The 25,548-nt window shown below is 36.6% G+C and overlaps 1 protein-coding gene across 1 annotated transcript in view; it reads left to right on the forward strand.

The window, feature by feature from the left end:
- Positions 1–25,548, forward strand: part of LOC100366991 (protein jagged-1) — a 248,417-nt gene that overhangs the window by 93,009 nt on the left and 129,860 nt on the right. The window contains exons 9-13 of the mRNA XM_085495845.1: positions 9,390–9,436; positions 15,489–15,662; positions 16,111–16,258; positions 21,112–21,282; positions 21,371–21,484. Of these exons, the coding sequence (XP_085351971.1) occupies positions 9,390–9,436; positions 15,489–15,662; positions 16,111–16,258; positions 21,112–21,282; positions 21,371–21,484 (654 nt within the window). The remainder of the gene's footprint in view (positions 1–9,389; positions 9,437–15,488; positions 15,663–16,110; positions 16,259–21,111; positions 21,283–21,370; positions 21,485–25,548) is intronic.

Genomic DNA, 25,548 nt, shown 5'->3' on the forward strand with positions numbered 1-25,548 from the left:
TAGATTTGTTCATTTTGTAATGATATCTTTAATTCTCTAATTTTGGTGAATATTTTTGTCATTTTTGGTAAAAAGTGATATTTTCAACTTCTTGTTAAAAACCCCAAGTCCAATTGCTTTGATATTACATATATAGGTACTACATGTGGTCCACTCTCAAATTTGTTCATTTCATGATGATATCTTTAATTTTTGACTCCCATGTGCGAAGCACATAATGGGAGTCTTTGCTGTTAGTGTGTCTGTGTGTGTGTATGTGTGTATGTGTGTGTGTGTGTATGTGTGTGTGTGTGTATGTGTGTCCGACTGTTCCACTGCTATCTCAAGAACCATACATCGGTTTTTGATGAAACTTGGTGCATAGATGCTCTGGGCCAATGCGCAGATTTGATTAGTTTTTGGTAAAATCCATGCTCGTTAATTACCTAATTTGCATGATAATTAGCTGATTTTTAGCTGTTCTATGACTGTTCCACTGATATCTAAAGAACCACTCATTGGATTTTGATGAAACTTGGTACATAGATGCTCTGAACATATGCGCAAATTTAATTAGTTTTTGGTAAAAATCCGTGCATATTAATTACCTGATTTGCATGATAATTAGCTGATTTTTAGCTGTTCCATGATTGTTCCACTGATATCTAAACAATCACTCATTGGATTTTGATGAAACTTTGTACATATATGCTCTGAACTAATGCTAGGTTTTGATTAGTTTTTGGTAATAATCTGTGGATTCTAATTACCTAATTTGCATAATGATTAGTTAATTTTCGGTTTTTCCACTGATATCTCAAGTGCTAATCATCACATTTCAATGAAACTTGGTACATAGATGTCATATGACACTGCACAGACCTGATAGTTTTTATGGTAATACCAGTACATATTAATTACCTAATTTGCATAATTAATTAATTTTCAGCATTTGATATAAGTACTAATCATCACATTTCAATGAAACTTGGTACATAGATGTCATATGACACTGCACAGACCTGATAGTTTTTATGGTAATATCAGTACATATTAATTACCTAATTTGCATAATTAATTAATTTTCAGCATTTGATATAAATAGTGAGCATTACATTTCAATGAATCTTGGTACTTACATACTCAAGGACTATGCAGAGATTGATCGTTTCCGATAAATATTTGTGCATATTAATCACTTAATTTGCATAATGATTAGTCAACTTTCGTTTTTTCCACTGATATCTCAAGTACTAATCATCACATTTCAATGAAACTTGGTACATAGATGTCATAGGACACTGCACAGACCTGATAGCTTTTATGGTAATATCAGTGCATATTAATTACCTAATTTGCATAATTAATTAATTTTCAGCATTTGATATAAGTACTTACATACTCAAGGACTATGCAGAGATTGATTGTTTCCGATAAATATTTGTGCATTAATTTTCAGCATTTGATATAAGTACTTACATACTCAAGGACTATGCAGAGATTGATTGTTTCCGATAAATATTTGTGCATATTAATCACCTAATTTGCATAATTAGTTAATTTTCAGCTTTTCCACGGGTATCTCAAGTACTAATCATCGCATTTCAATGAAACTTGGTACATAGATTCTTTAGGACTATGCAGAGACCTGACTAACTAACCTGATTAACTAATTTGCATAATTAATTTTCAGCTTTTCTACTGATATCTAAAGTACTAATCGTCACATTTCAATGAATCTAGAATTATGCAGACCCAATTAGTTTCCGGTAAATATTTGTGCATATTAATCACCTAATTTGCATAATTAACCAATTTTCACACTGATATCTCAGGTACTAAACATCACATATCAATGAATGTACATGGATGCTGTAGGACAATATACAGACCTGAATAATTGTGGGTTAAAATCTGTACATATTAATTACCTAATTTGCATAATTAACCAATTTTAAGCTTTCACACTGATATCTAAAGTATTTGTATTTATTCCATTTCAATGAAACTTAGTACAATAATGCTCTAGGACAATGTACAAACCTAATTAGTTTAGGGTAAAAATCTGTTCATATTAATTCCCTAATAAGCATAATAATTCATAATTTTTTGGTTCTAATCACATTTCAATTAAACTTGGAAACATAGATTTTTTGTTACATTGCACCATCGTCCGCCTGCACGGTGTTGTTTCGTTCGGATATTCCTCCCTCTACAACACCGTGCGGTAATTCTATTCATAACCGTGTATGTCACGTGGTTGTGCGATAGAAAGTTTACCGACCAATAGAAAGCTTTGTTACAATGACTGCCAGAAACGGCTGGAGCTTTGCATTCCTGATGTCTTCGGCTTCATTTCTGCCGATATATGTTGCAGCATGGAACTATATAGTTCCATGGTTGCAGTGACATCATGAACTTTGAGGTATAACACCTACTCTTCTATAGTACCCAACAGTCGTGACAACACTATTACCACGCTCGACAGTCGCAAGGCCGGTAAAGCATAATAACATAAGGATTTACTATTTCCAGTGCGACTAAAAACGAGCACATCAGACACGGCACTAAGTATAGTTTGAATAGCTTTAGTCTGAATATCAGTGAGTTGCATGATGTATGGATATCGTCGCTGTATTGCCTTGACATCCAAGCCAACACAGCTTCCACTGTGCGCAGCGAAATTTATTCTCGAGTCAGACATTTTCACCGCCTGGCAATCATCATGGTGAAAACAAAGTCCGATAAATTCTAAGAAAACAGTGTTTTGGGATGGTCGTTGACACCTCTGAACAGTGTAACAAGATTTCCCCTACATATGCAACATATTTAAATTTGGTTGTTTAGGATTTCTTCAAAGTTAAGGTCATGCTGTTTTCTCAAATTTAGTCGTTTTCACCGGCTTTTCGACCGGTACTTCATAGCAGCTCGCGCAGAGCCCATAGAAATACATGGCAGACTGGAGCGCGTGGGGCATCTCGTGATGAATTTGATAGCTTGGCCAAGCGCGTTGAAGAAAGAAGCAATATGATTGGCTGTTGGTAAATTAATTCTAAACTGTGAGGGCATTGTCACATACACATATTCCTAATGAAATACTTCAAGGTGATAGCGGAGTGCTTCGCCGGAACATTCACCTTGAAAATTCAAGATGCATTGCACAGACCTCATTAGTTTTACACTCAAATCTGTTCATATTAATTTTCTGATTTGCATAATTAGTTTTCAGCTAAGTAATTTCGAATTATATTTAATGTGTCTCCAATACTCTCAGCCCATGGGAATTCTTTCTAAGCTTTCTTTGATTTGACTTCTTCTTGAAAACTACAGGCCTGAAGTGGTGTATATGTACCTTGGGTAGACCTCTCTTAGGTTTGTTCATTTCATGATGATATCTTCAATTCTCTAATTTTGGTGAATATTTTTGTCATTTTTTTGTAAAAAGTGATATTTTGTTCTTGTTAAAAACTACAATCATTTATGGTGAAAAATGATATTTTTGAATTCTTGTTTAAAACAGCAAGTCCCATTGCATTGATACTATGCATATTGTTCATTTTCTAATATATCTTCTGTTCTTTAATTGAAATGTGCATTGTTAACAGCGGAGCTATCTCAGCCGAGAGGCTGCTTGTTGTTGGTTCCAATCACATTTCAATAAAACTTGATACATATAGATGGTCTGTTATATTGAGCAGGCCTCATTAGTTTTACACTCAAATCTGTTCATATTAATTTTCTGATTTGCATTATTAGTTTTCAGTTTTTCCATCACTATCTCAATCAAGTACAAGTAATTTTGAATTTTATATTTAATGTGTCTCCAATACTCTCAGCCCATGGGAGTTCTTTCTAAGCTTTCTTTGATTTGACTTCTTCTTGAAAACTACAGGCCTGAAGTGGTGTATATGTACCTTGGGTAGACCTCTCTTAGGTTTGTTCATTTCATGATGAGATCTTCAATTCTCTAATTTTGGTGAATATTTTTGTCATTTTTGGTAAAAAGTGATACAAAGTCGACACAGCGGAGCTGTTCATATCCGTCGTCCTCATCGTCCCCGTCCGTCGTCATCGTCAAATCTACAATTTCAACTTCTTCTTCGAAACCGCAAGTCAGAATTTTTTCAAATTTGATATGCAAGTACCTTGGATAGTTCTTTCTCAGATTTGTTCATTTCATGTCAAAATCTCAAATTCTCTAATTTTGATGAATATTTTTGTTATTTTGATATTTTCAACTTCTTGTTAAAAACCGCAAGTCCAATTGCTTTGATATTACATATATAGGTACTACATGTGGACCACTCTAAGATTTGTTCATTTCATGATGATATTTTCAATTCTTTAATTTTGATGTATGCATTTTTGTTGTGTGTGTATTTTTGGTAAAAAGTGATATTTTTGACTTCTTGTTGAAAATTGCAAGTCCGATTGTTTTTATATTACATATATAGGTACTACATGTGGGACCTTATTCAGATTTGTTAATTTCGTGGTGATATCTTCAATTATCTAATTTTGATGATTGTTTTTGTCAATTTTGGTGAAAAGTGTTATTTTTGAAGAGCTTGTTGAAAACAGCGGAGGTTTATTATATAACCCGCACAAAAGTAATCAATATTTTTTTTTGCTAGAATGATGTGTAACTTCATACGGGAATCATGATAAAGTTCACAACTGGCGATTTAGCAATATATGGATTGTCAACCTCCTGTAAATTTGATTACCTAACGTTTTTAGGTTTATGCGCTGCAAATTACAGAACATGTATCTAAGCGGCTGCCCCCATTAAATAATTACATGTAAGCCAAGGTGGTTACGATATCGAAATCAAGAAACTCTCCGTTTTTACACAATCTGGGAAGTTTGAATTACTAAATGAAGTACAGGACGATGAAGCTGAAATATCCAAGAACCAACACATACCAACAATCTCAAAAGTGAATATTCGAGGTGTATTTTAAGTCTAACTGGACCGGAAGTGCACAAAAGTAATCAATAGTTTTCCATGCTAGAATGATGTGTAACTTCATACGGGAATCCTGATAAAGTTCACAACTGGCGATTTAGCAATATTAGGGATTGTCAACTTCCTGTGAATTTGATTACCTAACGTTTTTAGGTTCATGTACTGCAAGTTACAGAGCACGTACCGAAGCGGCCATTCCCCAGCAAATAATTAAGCCAAGGCGCTTTTGATATTGAAATCAGGAAACTTTCCGTTTTGACACAATCTGAGAAGTTTGAATTACTAAATGAAGTACAGAACGACGAAGCTGAAATATCCAAAAACCAACACATACCAAAAATCTCAAAAGTGAATATTCGTGGTGTATTTTATGTGTAATCGGGCCGGAAGTGGGAATTTGTTAGTACTCCAAACATATTTTAGTATAACATAGTAACAACTTGTCAATAATTATGGGATTATTTGTAAGCATAAGAATGTTATGTGAACTTCGTTCATTCATGGAATACTGTGCGATGATGCTATTTTCAGGGTCTAACTTATTCAGACTACTATATTGACTATGTCCATAGCTGTTTACTAGTACCAACCTACTTACTTATCCGTGTCTGACTGTTATATACAGCGCAGAACACTCGGAATAGCAGGCTCTCATATTACTTGACAATAGTCTACAAATATTTTGTAAGTTATATAATTGGTATACGTAAACTCGGATGTAACAGAAGTAAGGAAAAGTTATGTTCCGGTAAGTAAAAGAACTAATGTTTTAATTGGTCGTGAGAAGGATGGAGGAGACGACTTAACACTTACTGTTCTTCGATTAGTGAGATACAAAGGGTGACAGTCGCCTGACTCAAGGTGTTGAATCGCAACTTTACTTACTTCTTGGTCGGTATGCCTTTGATAGTATAGCTCTATAAAATTTACAACAATGAGTTTAATAATCTATGTGGGCATGGAAGCTGTGATGTTTTTCAATAAAGAAAACTTACTACGAACACGTGTGTATATGTGCTATTTATCTATTTGTTTTCAACACATGATCCTCCCCCAACAAACCCTGATAAACCGCGTTTTATGTTTGGATCCAGACACCAGCGATTTAATAAAATTAAGAAATGTCATTATAAAATATTCCATCACTGACAATGATGGGTGTATTTTACGGTTAGTGTTTGTTACGAAAATATTTGTTCACTATTTTATAAAATGGCTTTGTAATTCCCATCACCAATTATATATAATGCACATCATGTTACTACCGGTAATCAAAAATCACTATCGATAATTTTTACCTTGCCCATACCATCAAAGATGGAAGGGAAAGGTATATTAAGGGAAAGATTTTGTCCGGCGTTGTCGTCGTCGTCGTCGTCGTTGTCGTCGTTAATAATTGTTATTGTGTGCATGATAACTTTACTAATTCTATTCCAAACTTCATCAAACTTGGTCACCTTGTTCATCAGTATAAAGTCTTCCCTGAGATTGAACAACAGATGTCCTGTATGAAAATATCATGCAAAAATTGAGAAAAACTGATAAAATATTTCGACTGTTTCTACTTGTCTGGTCACTGGTGATACACATCAAAGGTCACTGATCTCAGTGGAAATATGCATTGTTGTATGTGTTCAATGAAGCAAATCATTTTTCTTGTAATAATATCCTTGGTAATGTATCTCAGAATCCCTTACTGGGTTTCAAAACCAACTCATGGAGAGATTGCACAGTCTGATACACATTTGCAAACCTACCAATAAATCTTTACAGAAAACAAGATGTCAGAAAATCAATATAAGCACTGCTATGAACTGGGTGCCAAACTTTGATCAAGATCTGAAGCTAATAGAAAATCTGTTTAGTTCAAAGTTATCAAATCAAAAACAATACATAAAAAATACATAAAAAGCAAAAGATTTCATCCACATTTTAAAAAGAAAATTGTTCTAAAATATATGTATTCTGTATTTGACAAACAGTTTATTCGACAAATGAAAACTCACAGGAATATGTTTCAGCTATTAGAACAGAATGCTAGAGTTTTTATAATACTAGTTTAAAAACTCACTTCAAACAAAGATTGCAGTGTTTGAAGATGTAGGTTCTCAGGAGGCAACAGTACTGTTGACTTCTCCCTCCACTGGACACCAACTAACTATTTAAAGCAGAGCTTGCAACATGATAGCTATTCATAAAGGGTGTGTTTTTTTTTACTTTTCATATAATACAGTAGTCACACAATGAGGCAGTTCATATTTGTCTCAGTGAATCATTAATTTTTGACAGACACCTGTACAAAATACTTATTTTGTATTTCTATGTTGTGAGCATTAAACTGTTAGTTATAATGAAGATTTTGTCAACTGTGGAACAACTTGTATGTTATTGAAAATCTTTATTTTGTTGTCTGTGAATTAATATAATATTTGAAATGGCGTAATGGTGCAAAATATTCTCAAACAATCGGTCTTCTGATGACACTACACTGCGCATTTATGCACAGTCTGTATCCCAATGCGCGATCACAGCTTACTAAGTGATGATGGTGGTTGAAATGGAAAACTGAATACAAAAATCCAGTAATATCTCAAATGAATTTCCGTCTGCTGTGAATGCATGTTTCGTTGCATCAAATAAATAACCCAATTTTATGATAGAAGCTTGCAATCTTGTGCCATACAGGGTCAAGTGATTGAGCAATAACAAATGTACAAAATACTTGGACTAAAGCCAGCTAAAATTTTCTGTTATCTTGCATGTTTTATGAATCTATTCACGTCTAAATACAGCACTTTTTTTTGCAATGGGGCATTTGTTTTTATACTAAAATATCTGAATTACTTTGAATAAAGCTGGAAATTATGTCTCTTAAAATAATTAAACAAATAAGGCACCAATGTTTTTGTAAGATATTTACATCTTTAAAGGACATTCGGTAGACTGATTCCCCACTGTTAGTTCAACCCCAAAACTTTTTTGTATTCAAAATTAATTATGACAATGTATATTTATATTGAAACAAACTATGTTAAAGGGAATTATATTATATAACAAAGGGCAAGGTCACCAGAGTTCAACTATGTTGTTTACTCTGTGTGTACTATGGTTGCATTTGAAGTTTTTATCATTTTAATGGTGTACATATTTTGTCGGTAGTACATAAAGGTACACTTTACAAAAATACCCATGATATATAAATTATATAATCCGTTATACAACCTGGACAAAAGAAATTTTTATTTTTTCTTGATATAATGATAACATGTTACTTTATGAGGAAATCCTTGTAAATGAGATTAAAAAAAAAATGACTTGTTAATAAAAGTGAAATGTGGTAAATACTTCATGCCATATTCAGTTTACCTGTCAAAAATTGCTAGTTACCAGTTTTAGAAAAAAATCATGCCGTTTATTTGCCAAAATCAATTCCAACAGATAGTACTACAACATCAACAATTCACTTCCGCATTGCATTTTCGAAAAATGGTGTCAGTACAATACAGCATTCTGATTGTTTAATAACAGACTTGACACATTTGGTCAAATGACGTTGCAGGTCATATCATACAAGAATACATTATGGCAGAAATTGCTTTTTATGTAAATGTCATGCATGATCCGGCATCATCAAAGTCATCAGCATGAAAACAGGTACCAATCTCATTTCTCAGGTTGTATTTTTGTTTCCGGCAAACGTGTAAAAAACACATCATTCAATAATACTTTAGATGAAATCGAGAATCACTCTTGCAATCACTGTAAGAGCACCGTTTAACTCCCATTATAGTGCTTTTGTACAGTCGATATTGTTGTGTGAACGGAATACAACAGAGTGAACAATGGCGCTGTCACCGTCACTATGGGAAAGCTTGACCTGTGTCACGTGATCAAAACTAGTTGCTAAGAACGTAAAGCTTTCCCACGTGAGATCTCGCAATCAGCAGAATATGGCTTATTGGTGTGTGTGTTAAAAGCCATGGTTCCTAAACATGAATGCTTATTGCTCTATGCTGAAACACTCAGCTGGAACACTGTTGTGCTTTGTACATACGTCTTATAAAATACTTTCCTTGATTTGCTTTTATCATTATGTCACAGAACCAAAATGATTTTCCTTTCTGAATTTAAAGTCAGAACTTATTATTATTATATTGTATCAGAAAACATATAAAGGTTTAATAAGTTTACTGAAATCTTCATTTGAAGTGATGTTTAGTAAACTTTGAGAGGATAAATATTAGCGAAGTCAGTAGTCTGGTACTTATTTTTTTCAAAAAATAATCTTAAAAAATTGGCTGGCTAATTTTGGTCACATTGGTAATTTTGCACATACAGTATATTAGTCTATTATCAAAAAAAATGTTAAATTATGGTTTTGAAGTAGATGCTTTGTGTCAGTTCATTGTGATGATTACTCTTATTTTTGTCTTCTTTTCAGATGCGAATGATTGCAATGGACAATGTCAGAATGGCGCTACTTGTTTAGTAAGTCACTATTTGTACCTTTTTAGTCTGATTATTGTCTTCACACATTAATATACAATGAGTACAACATTTTCAGTGCCTTAATTTACAAAATAACAAATGAACCAAATGTATTACACAATACAAGTTTTATAACTCATTAGAGTGCCTTTTATGTGTTCGAATATGAAATATCATGAAATTGAATTATTTTTCAGTCTAATTACCATAATTACACAGTGTTTGGTGTGGGGATTTCTCTCCCAACCTTCCAATGGTAGATCAAATAATTTCCACTTGTATGCTATTATTATTCATGTTCTTAAAAAAACAACAATTATTTTTATTATCACAATAACACATTGTAGAGATTCTTGCCAGCAGGGGGTGTGACATATATCAGCAAGTTTTCTTGCCTGTAGGGGGTGTGACATATGTCAGCGTGTTTTCTTGCCTGCAGGTGTGACATATGTCAGCGTGTTTTCTTGCCTGCAGTAGGTGTGACATATGTCAGTGTGTTTTCTTGCCTGCAGTAGGTGTGACATATGTCAGCGTGTTTTCTTGCCTGCAGGGGGTGTGACATATATCAGCATGTTTTCTTGCCTGTAGGGGGTGTGACATATGTCAGCGTGTTTTCTTGCCTGCAGGAGGTGTGACATATGTCGGTGTGTTTTCTTGCTTGCAGTGGGTGTGACATATGTCAGCGTGTTTTTTTTGTCTGCAGGGGGTGTGACATATGTCAGTGTGTTTTCTTGCCTGCAGGGGGTGTGACATATGTCAGCGTGTTTTCTTGCCTGTAGGGGGTGTGACATATGTCAACATGTTTTCTTGCCTGCATGGGGTGTGACATATGTCAGCGTGTTTTCTTGTCTGCAGGAGTGTGACATATGTCAGTGTGTTTTCTTGCCTGCAGGAGGTGTGACATATGTCAGTCTGTTTTCTTGCCTGCAGGGGGTGTGACATATATCAGCATGTTTTCTTGCCTGTAAGGGGTGTGACATATGTCAGCATGTTTTCTTGCCTGCAGGGGGTGTGACATATGTCAGTGTGTTTTCTTGCCTGCAGGGGGTGTGACATATATCAGCATGTTTTCTTGCCTGTAGGGGGTGTGACATATGTCAGCATGTTTTCTTGCCTGCAGGGGGTGTGACATATGTCAGCATGTTTTCTTGCCTGCAGGGGGTGTGACATATGTCAGCATGTTTTCTTGCCTGCAGGGGGTGTGACATACATGTATGTCAGTGTTTTCTTGCCTTCAGTAGGTGTGACATATGTCAGTGTGTTTTCTTGCCTGCAGGAGTGTGACATATGTCAGTGTGTTTTCTTGCCTGCATGAGTGTGACATATGTCAGTGTGTTGAAATCTAAAATAATCACCAAATGCAGGTGCATTTTTTAGTCCCTGTTCGAACGAAGTTCAGTCTCAGTCGGTTCATCTGGAGTCGTATTTCATCACCCAGTGGACCAAATCTGTTAATTCTTCGCATGTGCTAAGTACTTTATCTTGGACATGTGCACATGCATTGGTTTACGTGTCCATAAAAATTGTTTAGCTCCGCTGTTGACTTTGTCGAGCGGAGCTTATCATATGAGTGATTGTCTGTCGTCGTCCGTCATCCGTGTCAAGGTTTTTACTTTTTGACTCCCGTGTGCGAAGCACAAAGGGGAGTCTTTGCAGTTACCCTGTCTGTATGTCTGTATGTATGTATGTCTGTATGTATGTATGTATGTCTGTATGTATGTCACTTTTTAGCTCCGCTGTCGACTTTGTCGAGTGGAGCTTATCATATGAGTGATTGTCCGTCGTCGTCCGTCGTCGTCGTCCGTCGTCCGTCGTCGTCGTCCGTCGTCCGTGTCAATGTTTTACTTTTTCGACTTCTTCTTGAAAACTACAAGCCTAAATGCTTTGATACTTGGTGTATATGTACCTTGGGTAGACCTCTCTTAGGTTTGTTCATTTCATGTTGATATCTTTAATTCTCTAATTTTGGTGAATATTTTTGTCATTTTTGGTAAAAACTGATATTTTCGACTTCTTGTTAAAAACCGCAAGTGCAATTGCTTTGATATTACATATATAGGTACTACATGTGGACCTCTCTCAGATTTGTTCATTTCGTGATGATATCTTCAATTCTCTAATTTTGGTGAATATTTTTGTCATTTTTGGTAAAAACTGATATTTTCGACTTCTTGTTAAAAACCGCAAGTGCAATTGCTTTGATATTACATATATAGGTACTACATGTGGACCTCTCTCAGATTTGTTCATTTTGTAATGATATCTTTAATTCTCTAATTTTGGTGAATATTTTTGTCATTTTTGGTAAAAACTGATATTTTCGACTTCTTGTTAAAAACCACAAGTGCAATTGCTTTGATATTACATATATAGGTACTACATGTGGACCTCTCTCAGATTTGTTCATTTTGTAATGATATCTTTAATTCTCTAATTTTGGTGAATATTTTTGTCATTTTTGGTAAAAACTGATATTTTCGACTTCTTGTAAAAAACCGCAAGTGCAAATGCTTTGATATTACATATATAGGTACTACATGTAGACCTCTCTCAGATTTGTTCATTTTGTAATGATATCTTTAATTCTCTATTTTTGGTGAATATTTTTGTCATTTTTGGGTGAAAAGTGATATTTTCGACTTCTTGTTAAAAACCGCAAGTCCAATTGCTTTGATACTACATATATAGGTACTACATGTGGACCTCTCTCAGATTTGTTTATTTCGTGATGATATCTTCAATTCTCTAATTTTGGTGAATATTTTTGTCATTTTTGGTAAAAAGTGATATTTTTGACTTCTTGTTAAAAACTGCAAGTCCGATTGCTTTGATATTACATATATAGGTACTACATGTGAACCTCTCTCAGATTTGTTCATTTTGTGATGATATCTTCAATTCTCTAATTTTGGTGAATATTTTTGTCATTTTTGGTAAAAAGTGATATTTTCGACTTCTTGTTGAAAACTGTAAGTCCGATTGCTTTGATATTACATATATAGGTACTACATGTGGACCTCTCTCAGATTTGTTCGTTTTGTGATGATGTCTTCAATTCTCTAATTAATTTATTTTGGTGAATATTTTTGTAATTTTTGGTAAAAAGTGATATTTTCGACTTCTTGTTAAAAACTGTAAGTCCGATTGCTTTGATACTATTCATATTGTTCATTTTCTAATGATATCTTCAGTTCTTTAATTGAAATGTGCATTGCTAACAGCGGAGCTATCTCAGCCGATAGGCTGCTTGTTTTGTTCCACCGTTATCTCAAGAACCACTAATCAAATTTTGGTGAAACTTGGTACATAGATGCTCTGGGATAATGCGCAGAGCTGATTAGGTTTTGGTAAAAATCTATGAATATTAATTACCTAATTTGCATGATAATTAGCTGATTTTAGCTGTTCCAAGACTGTTCCACTGATATCTGAAGAACCACTCATTGGATTTTGATGAAACTTGGCACATGGATGTTCTGAACCAATATGCAGGTTTGATTAGTTTTGGGTAAATCCCTATGAATATTAATTACCTAATTTGCATGATAATTAACTGATTTTAAGCTGTTCTATGACTGTTCCACTGATTTTTGAAGAACCACTCATTGGATTTCAATGAAACTTGGCACATGGATGCTCTGAACTAATGCGCAGATTTGATTAGTTTGGGGTAAAAATCTGTTAATATTATTAATTACCTAATTTATATAATGTTTAATCAATTTTCGTACTAATCATAACATTTCAATAAAACTTGGTACATAGATGTCATATGACACTGCACAGACCTGATAGTTTTTAGGGTAATATGAGTACATATTAATTACCTAATTTGCATAATTAATTAATTTTCAGGGGTTGATATTTCAAGTAATAATGATCACGTTTCAATGAAACTTGGTACATAGTTACTTGAGGACTGTGCAGAGACCTAATTAGTTTTGGGTAAATATTTGTGCATATTAATCACCTTATTAGCATAATTAGTTAATTTTCAGCTTTTCACCTGATATCTCAAGTACTAATCATCACATTTCAATTAGACTTGCGACATAGATATTCTAGGACTACGCAGAGACCTGATTAATTTTTGGATAAATAATTGTGCCTATTAATTACCTAATTTGCATAATTAGTTAATTTTTTGCTGTTCTATGGCTGTTGCACTGATGTCTAAAAACCACTCATTGGATTTTAACGAAACTTTTCAAGAGTACATGTCACATTTCAATGAACCTAGGACTATACACCATATCAGTTTTTGGTAAAAATTTATGCTTCTTAATCACCTAATTAACATAATTAATTAATACTGTATATCTCAAGTATTGATCATCACATTTGAATAAAACTTGGTACATAAATGGTCTAGGACAATAGACAGCCTGATTAATTTTGGGTTAAATTCTGTTCATATTAATTCTCTAATTAGCATAATAATTAATATTTTTTTGGTTCTAATCACATTTCAATGAAACTTGGTACATTGTGCAGACCTTATTAGTTTTACACTTAAATCTGTTCGTTACCTTATTTGTATAATTAATTTTCTGCGTTTCCATCAACATCTCAAGTTCAAGTAATTTTGAATTAATTTTTAATGTGTCTCCAATACTCTCAGCACACGGGAGTTCTTTCTAAGCTTTCTTTGATTCGACTTCTTCTTGAAAACAACAAGCCTGAATGCTTTGATACTTGGTGTATATGTACCTTGGGTAGACCTCTCTCAGATTTGTTCATTTCATGATGATATCTTCAATTCTCTAATTTTGGTGAATATTTTTTTCATTTTTGCTAAAAAGTGATATTTTCAACTTCTTATTAAAAACCGCAAGTCCAATTACTTTGATATTACATATATAGGTACTACATGTGGACCTCTCTCAGATTTTTTCATTTTGTAATGATATCTTTAATTCTCTAATTTTGGTGAAAATTTTTGGCATTTTTGGTAAAAAGTGATATTTTCGACTTCTTGTTAAAAACCGTAAGTCCAATTGCTTTGATGTTACATATATAGGTACTACATGTGGACCACTTACAGATTTATTCATTTCATGATGATATCTTCAATTCTCTAATTTTGCTTAATATTTTTGTCATTTTTGGTAAAAAGTGATATTTTTGAATTCTTGTTGAAAACAGCAAGTCCCATTGCTTTGATACTATACATATTGTTCATTTTCTAATGATATCTTCTGTTCTTTTATTGAAATGTACATTGCTAACAGCGGAGTTATCTCAGCCGACTGGCTGCTTGTTTTACAATCAGATCATAGATGGCAGACTGGCAGCCATCTTGCCTTTCGACCATACTACTACATCTAAGGCTCATAGACATTTTCTTTCATATTTGGCACATACATCATACATGTTGGAATGCATGTCCATGTCAGTTTGTTTCATAATCAAATCAAAGATGATCAACTGGTGGTCATTCATCTTGGTTTTTTGAAAATGGGGTATCTTGGACAGGATTTATTGGTTTTCAAAGTTGATACAAACATTATACATGTTGAGATACATGTCCATGATGTTTTGTTTTGTGTTTCATATCTCTGTACATGAGCCTGGACAAAGGAAATTTTGTTTGGATACAAAAAACCAATGAACGGCATATCCTGTTTAATTTCTGACCATATATATTACGATATGTCATAGATATACAGATATATTGTTTTGAAGATCCAATTCAAAGTAGCCGATTGGTGGCCATTTTTGTGCTAAAAAAATCATTATATATCAAGCATTTCTGGTTGGATTTCATTCAAACTTATAACATACATTAGACTGATTATGTTCAAATTTTATATATTCATTATACATCATGTTATAGATATATACATGTATTCATAATGGCTGATTTTGTTTTAATTAATGCTGTTCCAGAGCAATAACTCCCAATATGGACAAGTACTTGTTTGACGATCAGATACAAATGTCAATCATATTAATGTTAAAAAATCATAATAATATTCCTGACATGGTTATATTCCAGCTATATTACTATAGACAAAACTATATATCTATATACATGGCTTGTTATTATTAGGACCTTGTGAACGACTACCTATGTGCTTGTTTAGCTGGATTTACTGGTACAGATTGCGAGATTAATGTGAATGAGTGTGCAAGCAATCCTTGTCATAATGGTGCAATGTGTGAAGATCGAGTTAATAGTTATTATTGTATTTGCCCTAGAGGTTACTCAGGTCATCAGTGCCAGGTATGTATACCATTTCCTGGTGATCTAATCTCTCACATTTGCTGCTTCTATGTTTTCATCTCATTAACTGCCTGTTAGACGAGTTTACGGTTTTTTGTGAGCTCAGTTTCAACCAATCATTCATGGGACTGTTTGTCTTAGTATTTTGCAAGTTGTCATGTTTGACTGTTGTCTCATTGAGGTATCTTACAAGTAATATTCTGTATATTACAATTGTTTAAACATTCAAAATTAATTTGGATGCCTAAAATACGTAATCATGTAGTGAAATATGTACACTGTATATTCTCGCTGACTTGAATCAACTGAATTGAAGTGAATCAACTTTGAGTGACCCCCCCCCCCCCCTTGCGCACCTGGTAAATAACCAGGGAGCATGAAACTCCTCTATTCATAAGTTTAATAGAGAGTTATTGGTACTAAAAATACACCAATGTGACTTTTACAGATTGACATCAACTTTTGTGACCCAAATCCTTGTATGAATGGTGCCAGTTGTTATGTTGTATCTGGTGACTATTATTGTGCATGTACAGAAAACTATCAAGGAAAGAATTGCAGTCAATTAAAACCGGTGTGTTCATCACCATCATGTGGTAAGTTTGATATAGCTATATATGGTATAAGAAAGCTGCATACATGTATTTGTCATATATGAGCTGAAAATGTTGAGAACATTTGTTACAGACATAGCCTTCATGTACTTTTCTCACACAGATAAATGCATTTCATTTGTACTTACAGTACAGTTCTCGCGGAAGCTTTGGCTTTTGTGGCATCATTGTCGCCTACGCATGGCTTCATTGTCGCCTCAGCATCGCATCATTGTGGCATCAGCTTCGCGTCATTGAAAATTGAAGCTGTGTTCGCCTCGCTATTTTGTGGCATCATCGTGGCCTCAGCTTCGCAGTCTCATGGCATCAACATGGCATCAGCTTCAATTTATTGTGACATGAGTATGACCTCATTATTTGCACGCAGAATGGCAGTAGACAAAAACATGTACAGAAGTTCGATATGTAATCGATTTGAAATTCAAGGCGAATAAAATAATATGATCAAGAGTATTTATGACATTTTAAAAAGATATCTTGTTTAATTATTTTAGTGTTGCGAGTATTGGGCACCAAAAACTTTGCGAAGTACATTACAATCGGCAAGGTGACAAGTTTCATATTGACTGGAAGGAAAATCGTGATAAATTCAAATCACACGATGCAATCGTCGTTCTGATACAACACAATTTGCTGTATACGAAGTGAAACTGTTCTTGTTATAAAATTTACCTTTTTTCGCTCATTTTATTTGCTGCTAGAAGAGCAGATTCAGATTCCTCATTTCGGTGGTATTTTTCTGTGTTTCGTTTAGTTTTAGCCGAGTCCTACCCCATGCCCGGACTACTAAAACAAGCAACACACGCGTACGCCGCCTGGTGCGTCGGCGTCGTCGCCAGTCATCTTGATACAAAGTTCCAAAACAAGTGCGTACATTTCCAACATATGATTGGATGGTTGTGGTGGCGTCAGTCTGGTAAAATTTGACAACCAATTCTCAAAATTGAGTCACGATCAGTGATCTGAGCTCGATCTATACGTACTTTAAAAGTATTCTCACAAACATATTTTCGAATGAAAACGAGCCACATGCCCTGTAAAAAATCGAATAGCACTTGACATGCAGAAATAATTTATTGGGCTTCAGAAAAAAAAAACGTGTCCATTTCGTGTGGCGTAAATATTTGGTCACCAGCCGATGAACAATTTGAAAATCATGATTCACACGGAAGTCCTTCGATACTGAAAATCATCGACCCCAGTCTGGTTTACCTTATTTCCCAACTTTCAAAACTGATTTGTATCTCAGCCCTGTTTTTTTTTCTTTTTCTTTTTCTTTTTTTTGAACTGAGGTAAAATCCCATCCATTTGTCAAAATATACCGATGTTTTCCAGTGAATAATTGCGAAGCCTGTCACAGCACAAAAAAAAACTTTGTGAATCGACGATGGAGATTGGATGGTACGACGACCCTTCAATTTGCGTTAAATATGTTTTGTTACAACATCATTGATTGGCTGAGAGTCACCTGATCGGAGCACGACCTGGGTCACAGAACCATATTAGTCCGTATTATCAACAGGACTTTGCGAGAAAACCACACCCACATTTTCAACCATTTTAGCGCGGAAGTTGCCAACAAATGTCGAAAACTCGTGAATTTTATAAATTCGAATAAAATAAAGCTAGCGATTCGTAAGACTGGTTAATAATATATCCCCCGATGCTCTTCGATTTTTTTTATTTCAAGGTGAGAAATGGATACTAGTAGTTGAAGTTCCATCGATTTCTAGGCGACTATTTAACCGCGACAACTCTACGCTCTGTTGTAGTTTCGCGAGGTAAAACAAAAATACAATAAATAGTACTTGTTTAATTATTTGGTTTTACAGCCCGCAAATTACGGGACATGATCCCCATGAATTGCGATAAATAAATGCTGATTGTGTTGAATGACGGACGTCGGGACCGTTTGGAGAAACAAATTACGGTCGGTAGACATTTCAAACAAATGAAATTATTAACGAAAGACGAGATTTTTCTAGAGGTATTTACGATCATACGGTCATACCAAATATATACAAAATTGACAAATACACAAAGAGGTGTAATAGTAGGTCATTTTTATTTTAGCCTTAGAAATATTTTCTTTAACTCAGTCCACGTCCATGCGTGGGAATTCTATTTAGCTTCATGGTCCTTCGGCTTGTCTTCTGCTTGGGGGGAAACAACAATAATTATACAAATCGTAAACTCAACACAATCAGGAAAAGAAACCCAGACAACCATGTTGTACTTCTGTTGAATACATTTTGTAGCAGTGCGTCACGTCGGAATATTGTCTAAAATAAAATATTCAATCCCAGCCAAATCTAGGTTAAAGGGTCAGATTGCGTGCATATAATTATAGATAGTTAAAACAAAAAGTATTTGAACTTTTGACGGTTGTTCAACATCTATGCACGGTTACTAAACTAGTAACTAGTAACCGTGATCTATGAAAACCAGAAAATTTTTAGTAGTCCGAATTGTTGCACGGTCGAAAATAAAACGGAAATTGACCGGTCAAAAACGGAAGCGGTCAAGAGGTTTGGGGGAAATGAGTAGAGTACTTCTTTGTTTGATGAAGCGATGCTGATGCCACATTGTCGCCATAATGACGCCACAATGAAGCGAAGCGATAACCGCCTAACTTTTTAATGTCGCGACATTGAAGCGATGCTGAAGCCATAACAATGCCATAATGATGCGATGCTGAAGCGAAGGTGAAGCTGAAGTGAAGCCAAAGCTTCCGCGAGAACTGTACTGTATGATGATGCGAACCAATTCATTTTGTTTTGATTCAAACAAATATTTTGGTTTCACTTTGTGTTGGTTTGTTCTTATACTTATTTAGTGTGCAACCACTTCTCAGATTTGATCCTCATTAGAATTCTTGGCTTACAATCACGAGATGACATCGACAATTTTAATCTCTAATCTCACACAACATACGCAGGAATCTATGATGTCACAAACAACATACACAATAATATATTATGTCATAAACAACATACACAATAATCTCTGATGTTACAAACAACATACACAATAATCTATGATGTCACAGACAACATACATAAGCCGGTAGGCTGGTTGGCGATCCGCTCCGCTCAAAAACAAGCAACATGTTTTTGGTTGTTTCCATGGTGTGACATAAACTTGAAGCTAACGTCGGTTTATAACTAATACGAAGTTCGCAAACACCACTCAGTCTTTAGAAGTCACTTAGTTTATTACTAGGACCACAGTGACTAGTGCAAAACACTAGTCACGGTGAGTTATTTAAATATACAACTCCTAATCGAAAAATGTGACCACAGTCCAGAATTTCAGACGGATATTAAGAAACCTAAGAGCATATCAGAAGCATTTACTCTAAAATATAAAAAAGAACTGCAGTCAAAAGTCAAGAATGCCAGCAAATAAAGGACTCTGTCCCACAATCCTTTGTGCGCGTTATTACGGACACGCGCAAAAAACTGTACCACGCTTGTCAAATCTGGGTCAAATATACAGTACGCTACTATCTTGCCACAGATTGTTTAGTAGTGGAGTGTTCGGTGACCATTGAATTAGCCCGTGATTCATATTTTATGTGTATTAATTTATTCATCAATTTTCGTGACTGACAGTACTGCCCAAATTTTAGTCAAAAAAACGCAACTGGTGAAACGGAAGAGCATCACCACGCGATGGACGCAGGGCTCTTTGGCAACGACCGCATAGAGGTCAAAATACGCGTTCTATTTTTACACGTTAAATTTGGCTCTTCTGTTTCGCCCCCTCCGGAATGTTCTACTTTTGCAGCCTAATCGCAGATTTTTCGAAAAACGACGAAAAAACACAAGAATTAGTAGAAATGTTTCTGTTTTGGGCGGATTAGTGATGAAGAATAATGTCTTTATTACAAAAATGCTGAAAAACCGTGAGTTGTTGCCTTAGTTATTTTTTTATTGGCGAAAAACTGCAAACTCGGCAAATTTGGTTGCACAACTTCCCTTTATCATATACACCCAGCGACACCGATGCCAGCTGATTGTGTACAAAACTGGTAGGAGGTAATACATTTGGGGCGAAAGTATTCAAAAATCAGTTTTTGGATGTTGCAATGACAGTGGTGGGCCAGGATTGTTATCCAATTAGTGACGGCACAGCCTACCTGTGAAGTATGCACAAAACCAGCCGAGCAGAACAAATCACAGAGGAGTTAAAAGCCGTTGTTGGTGAAAAGTTACCCCAACTTTGGGGTCAAATTTCTCGGTAATGAAAACAGATATCAAAAATTCAAATAGTAACTTTGTGCCCACACTCAAGCTGAGTAGAATGAGCTATGTCTGAAGTGTTTTATCCAAAATTTGTAGGAGGAGATACATTTGGCGCGAAGCTATCCAAAAATCAGTTTTTTGGCTGTTGCTATGGCAACGGTGGACCAATCATACGTGAAAACACTGGAAATGTACACACACAGACACACACACAAAACGACAAAAGTGATTATAAGGGCAATCCTAGCGGAGCGGATCGCCAACAATAATCTATGATGTCACAAACAACATACACAATAATCTATGATGTCACAAACAACATACACAATAATCTATGATGTCACAAACAACATACACAACAATATATGGTCTTACAAACAACATACACAATCTATGATGTCACAAACAACATACACAATAATATATGGTCTTACAAACAACATACACAATAATCTATGATGTCACAAACAACATACACAATAATCTATGATGTCACAAACAACATACACAATACATTCTGCACATGTATAGTATGTATGTATAGTCAATGTAAAGTATGAATAAATGTTTGTCACTTGTTTTGATTAGAAACACCAGTGGATCAATGTACAATATCAGTGGCATCGAATGCTAGCATAGGTGGTGTGAAATTGATTCCATCAACTGTGTGCGGTCAACATGGTACATGTATTAGTCAAGGTGAAGGAAGATATACATGTGTTTGTGATGCAGGCTATACAGGAGCTTACTGCCATGAAAGTAAGTGATCATTAGAATTTTTATAAGGAATATAGACAATGTACAGCTAAAAATTAATAATATTGTAATAATTTGTTTTGTTTTATAGATATAAATGATTGTGAACATAACGAGTGCGATAATTTGTCTACCTGTGTTGATGGGCTTAATTCATATACATGTATATGTGCTGAAGGATGGCAAGGAACATACTGTACTATTGGTATGTATACAACCATCTCCTAGTCTACGTTTCCTTCCTTTTATTTATCCATTTATGTTAATGAGGTACTAAATGGAATCATACAATAACAACTTTATAAAAACTAGTGTTTTGAGTTCACTTTTGTCTGTGTGTGACTGTAGTGTACATCTTTTCTCAGATATGCCTGTACCAATTTTGTTCAAAATTGGCATAAAGTGATGTCATCACAGTGGGTTACATATGCGATTGATTTGTTTTTAGTTCCATTGAGTTTATTACAGAGTATTGCATACTAACCCCTTTGGTTAATGAAATTTTAATTTCATAAACAAATGGGATAAATGCCAATTATCATATAATACTGGTTAAATAAAATCGAAATAACAGTGGATAGCTCCCGTAGGGGGCGTCCTTCCCCTGTCATCTGATTTGCATACTTCCATTTTTAACCACGAGATTGATTCACGGTTGAAATTTGGGCTTGCCAAAATATCATTGTTTTTGCGGTGGAAATACATTGTTACCACCCATCAACACAGCCACCGAACTATTAGTGTGTCAGGAAGCTCTTGTGGACATCAAGAACTTCGTACTTAGTCACCTTGAGTAAAAAATTGCAGTTTTAGTAACGAAACTCAAAAGCCCGCCTTCAGTTTCAAGATGGCGGAAAATATGGATACCGGAGAGTTGAACACCGTTCATCCCAGCACTTCGGATTCAAACACTTTCGGACGAAAGTGTGAAGAGTGCCATATATCGATGCTCACTTACGATGATCACCGTATTTGCATTCCATGTGGCAGAAAATGTAATGGGCACATCAACTGCGGTGTTTGCCTCGCCTGGCCGATAGAAACTTGGAACTGGGATTCCCGCCTACGCAAGTCAACGGGAAAATCAGGAAAGAAGAAATCCAAAAAACGTCATTTGGAGGAGTCTTCGGTTTCATCGGTACCTACCAACGCTGAGGACGAACTATTGGCAGACAAACCCAGCCAAAAACGTCCAAAGGAGACTGACAATGAGCAAAGTGTTATAGCTCATTTACAGAACAAGGTGGATCTACTGACCAGAAAAATTAAAGTTTTGGAAAACCCAGTAGACGAAGAGGTACCACCAAAAGCATGGAGTGTCAGCGCTCTCCAGGCGGAAAAGAAAAAATCCTACACAACAGTGGTGCGAGAAAATGTTGAAGACGCACTGGCTGAGGCAGGCGTGATTTTTTCTACTGAAGATGCTACAAGCAACGCGGGGGAGGCCGGCTCGTCGAAAACCACAACAGCGAGTGGTACCGACAAGGAGGACCCCGAATTCAAAATCCGCTCCGATGCTATCACGAAAGGTGCGGTTATGGTCAAGAAAATCTTACCTCTACCGATTCCACCGATGGCGGACGCCCCGCGTTTCTCGATCGGTTTGTCTACACTGCCGAAAAAGGACACTTTTGCGACTTCAGCAATGCTACCATGGTCTCCCCGACTGACACAGGGCGCTGCTATAACACAACGCGTGATCGGAGGAGGCAAATGGGATCGTGAAGTTACCGAGAAAACCGCTACAGCCACCAAGGACGACTTCTTGGGGACTAACCGGGACGATTGGAGCAGACGCTACCAAAAAGTCATACCGCCCGCTGATGAGTGGAAAACACCGGTCGGTACCGACGCCAGCCTGCACGAACGACCTCTCGGCGTACAACCACCAGAACTGGAGCCATGCGTCCGGGAAATGGTCGCCGAAGGAAGTATAACGAAACATCCACTCGGCAAACCACAAGTTTACATCCCGTATTGCCTGTCCCAGTCAACGCTATGTAGATTGGAAAACAACGTTTGGGACACTTCTCTTGCATTAAGCCATAGAGAATTTTTCACTACTACTACACAAATTCAGTTAGCGAAATTCAAAACAGGCAACATCACCAAGGATGAACTGTTTAGCACATTAGAGCCGCTGTTGGTCGCGACTAACGTCGTCGACGCTGACATAATACAGAGTCACCTCCAGTTACGAGCGACTATTCAACACTCTCGCCATGCAGCAGTTTGGTCCGCTATGCTAAAGACAGCCGCCAACGCTGAAATCAAGAACGAATTGGCGACGATCGATTTCAGAGGGACCAAATTATTCGACGGAAAACTCAGCGCTGTGAATTCTAAGTTGAATGAGAAAGCAGCGGCAAAAGTTAACCATGTGATGATCGAAGGCGCCTTTAAAGCCAAGCAAGCCGCTAATAACAAACAGAGCATCGCGACCAAGGCGAAGCCAGTTAACCAAGCTACTACGGGTCAGCCCAAGAGAAACGCAAAGGCAAACCCGAATCAGGCAAAAGGAAAAAGTGAAAACCAGCAGCGACAGAATAAACAATTCTCGAAACAGACTGGTAACACTAAAAAGTCTTCCTGACTATACGTCAGCAAATATGGTAATGTATCAAAACAAGGTGCGATTAAACATGTCAAATATTACTCAAGTCTCCGAGTATTTTTGTCAAACAAATCAAACCACAGATCCCCTTACACATATACCACTTGCATTAAACGATTCGGTTCAGTGCCCAGGTCGGCGGGAACCAAGTCGTGCAAAACATCGTGCATTAAGCGATTTTGTTCAGTGCCCAGGATGGCGGGAACTCAATCGTGCACAACAAAAACACGGTCGGCCGCACCTCAGGTCGGTGGGCGATCGTATAAACAAACAACCGGCCGAATGCGTGGACCTAGGGAGAATGACGCATCGACCGGTGAAAAAACAGAAACCCGTAAGGCAGAGTCCCTACTCCCCTCCAGGTTGGAAAAAAAGGGGGGGAAGGACGTTAAACGGGGATATAACGCCGCATTCACTCCAGGGGGAAATGGAGAAATCGGCGATGTCAATGTATACCGCCACAAGCGACCGAGGGTTGGTGAGTCCCTCGACGCCGGTGGCACTGCGTCTGCAGAAATGTATTCCCCGGTGGAAAGAAACTATAAACGATCCGTATGTGATATCGATAATAACACACGGGTATCGAATACCGTTGATAAAAGAACTGAAATGCAAAAAAAAGAACATGTATTTCGGGGAAACCGGGCTCTACTCAGTCAACAATACTGAAAGAAAGCATGGAAATACTACTCGAAAAAAAGGTAATTCAGCGGGTACAAAACCCGAAAAATTCTTTCATCTCGAGGTTATTTTCCGTCAAGAAATCCAACGGTGGGTACAGGCTGGTGCTGGATTTAAAGGAGTTGAACAAATTTGTGAAGAAAGAAACGTTCAAAATGTTAACTCCGGCACTAGTGAGAGCGTCAATTCAAAAAGGGGACTGGATGACGTCCCTCGACTTGACCGACGCTTACCTGCACATACCAATACACACAGAAAGCAGGCGCTTGTTACGATTCGTGGTGAACGGTGTAACGTATCAGTACACCGTCCTACCTTTCGGCCTGACGTCAGCCCCACTTCTGTTTACAAAAGTTCTACGCACAGTGGTGGCGTTACTGCACAAGAACGCAGCAGACGTCAACCCCTACTTAGACGACTGGCTGATAAAAAGTCAAAATCGGAACCTGATTTGTCAATCAACCGAGCGGACTGTCAGTCTACTGTTAAAGCTAGGTTTTCTGATAAATATGGAAAAATCAGAATTAATACCGACGCAGAAAATAGTCTTTCTGGGCATGGAACTTGATGCGGAGAAAGGCATGATCCGACCAGCCCAGCACAGAATCGACAATGTACAAAAAATGATACAATCATTTCTAAAACAAAAACAAGCCACACTACGCCAGGTAATGCGACTAGTGGGGATGTTAACTTCGATGAGGGGCTTAGTACCGAGAGCGGCGCTACAGTCCAGACCGATCCAACGCCTAGTGTTAGACGCACAGTTAAAAATGCGACTATCAAAGGACGGGATAAAATACGAAAAACCGGTACTGTTCACACCGGCCTTTCTGGAATCACTTCCGTGGTGGGGCAACCTCAAGAACCTCACGGCAGGGATTCCCATGGACAAGGCGAAACCGACAGTAACGTTGGTGACGGACGCATCCATGACGGGCTGGGGAGGGCACTGCATGGACGGGATTGCACAC

The sequence above is a fragment of the Saccoglossus kowalevskii genome, chromosome 2 (assembly GCF_978046115.1).
Source record: "Saccoglossus kowalevskii chromosome 2, keSacKowa6.1, whole genome shotgun sequence".
NCBI lineage: Eukaryota > Metazoa > Hemichordata > Enteropneusta > Harrimaniidae > Saccoglossus > Saccoglossus kowalevskii.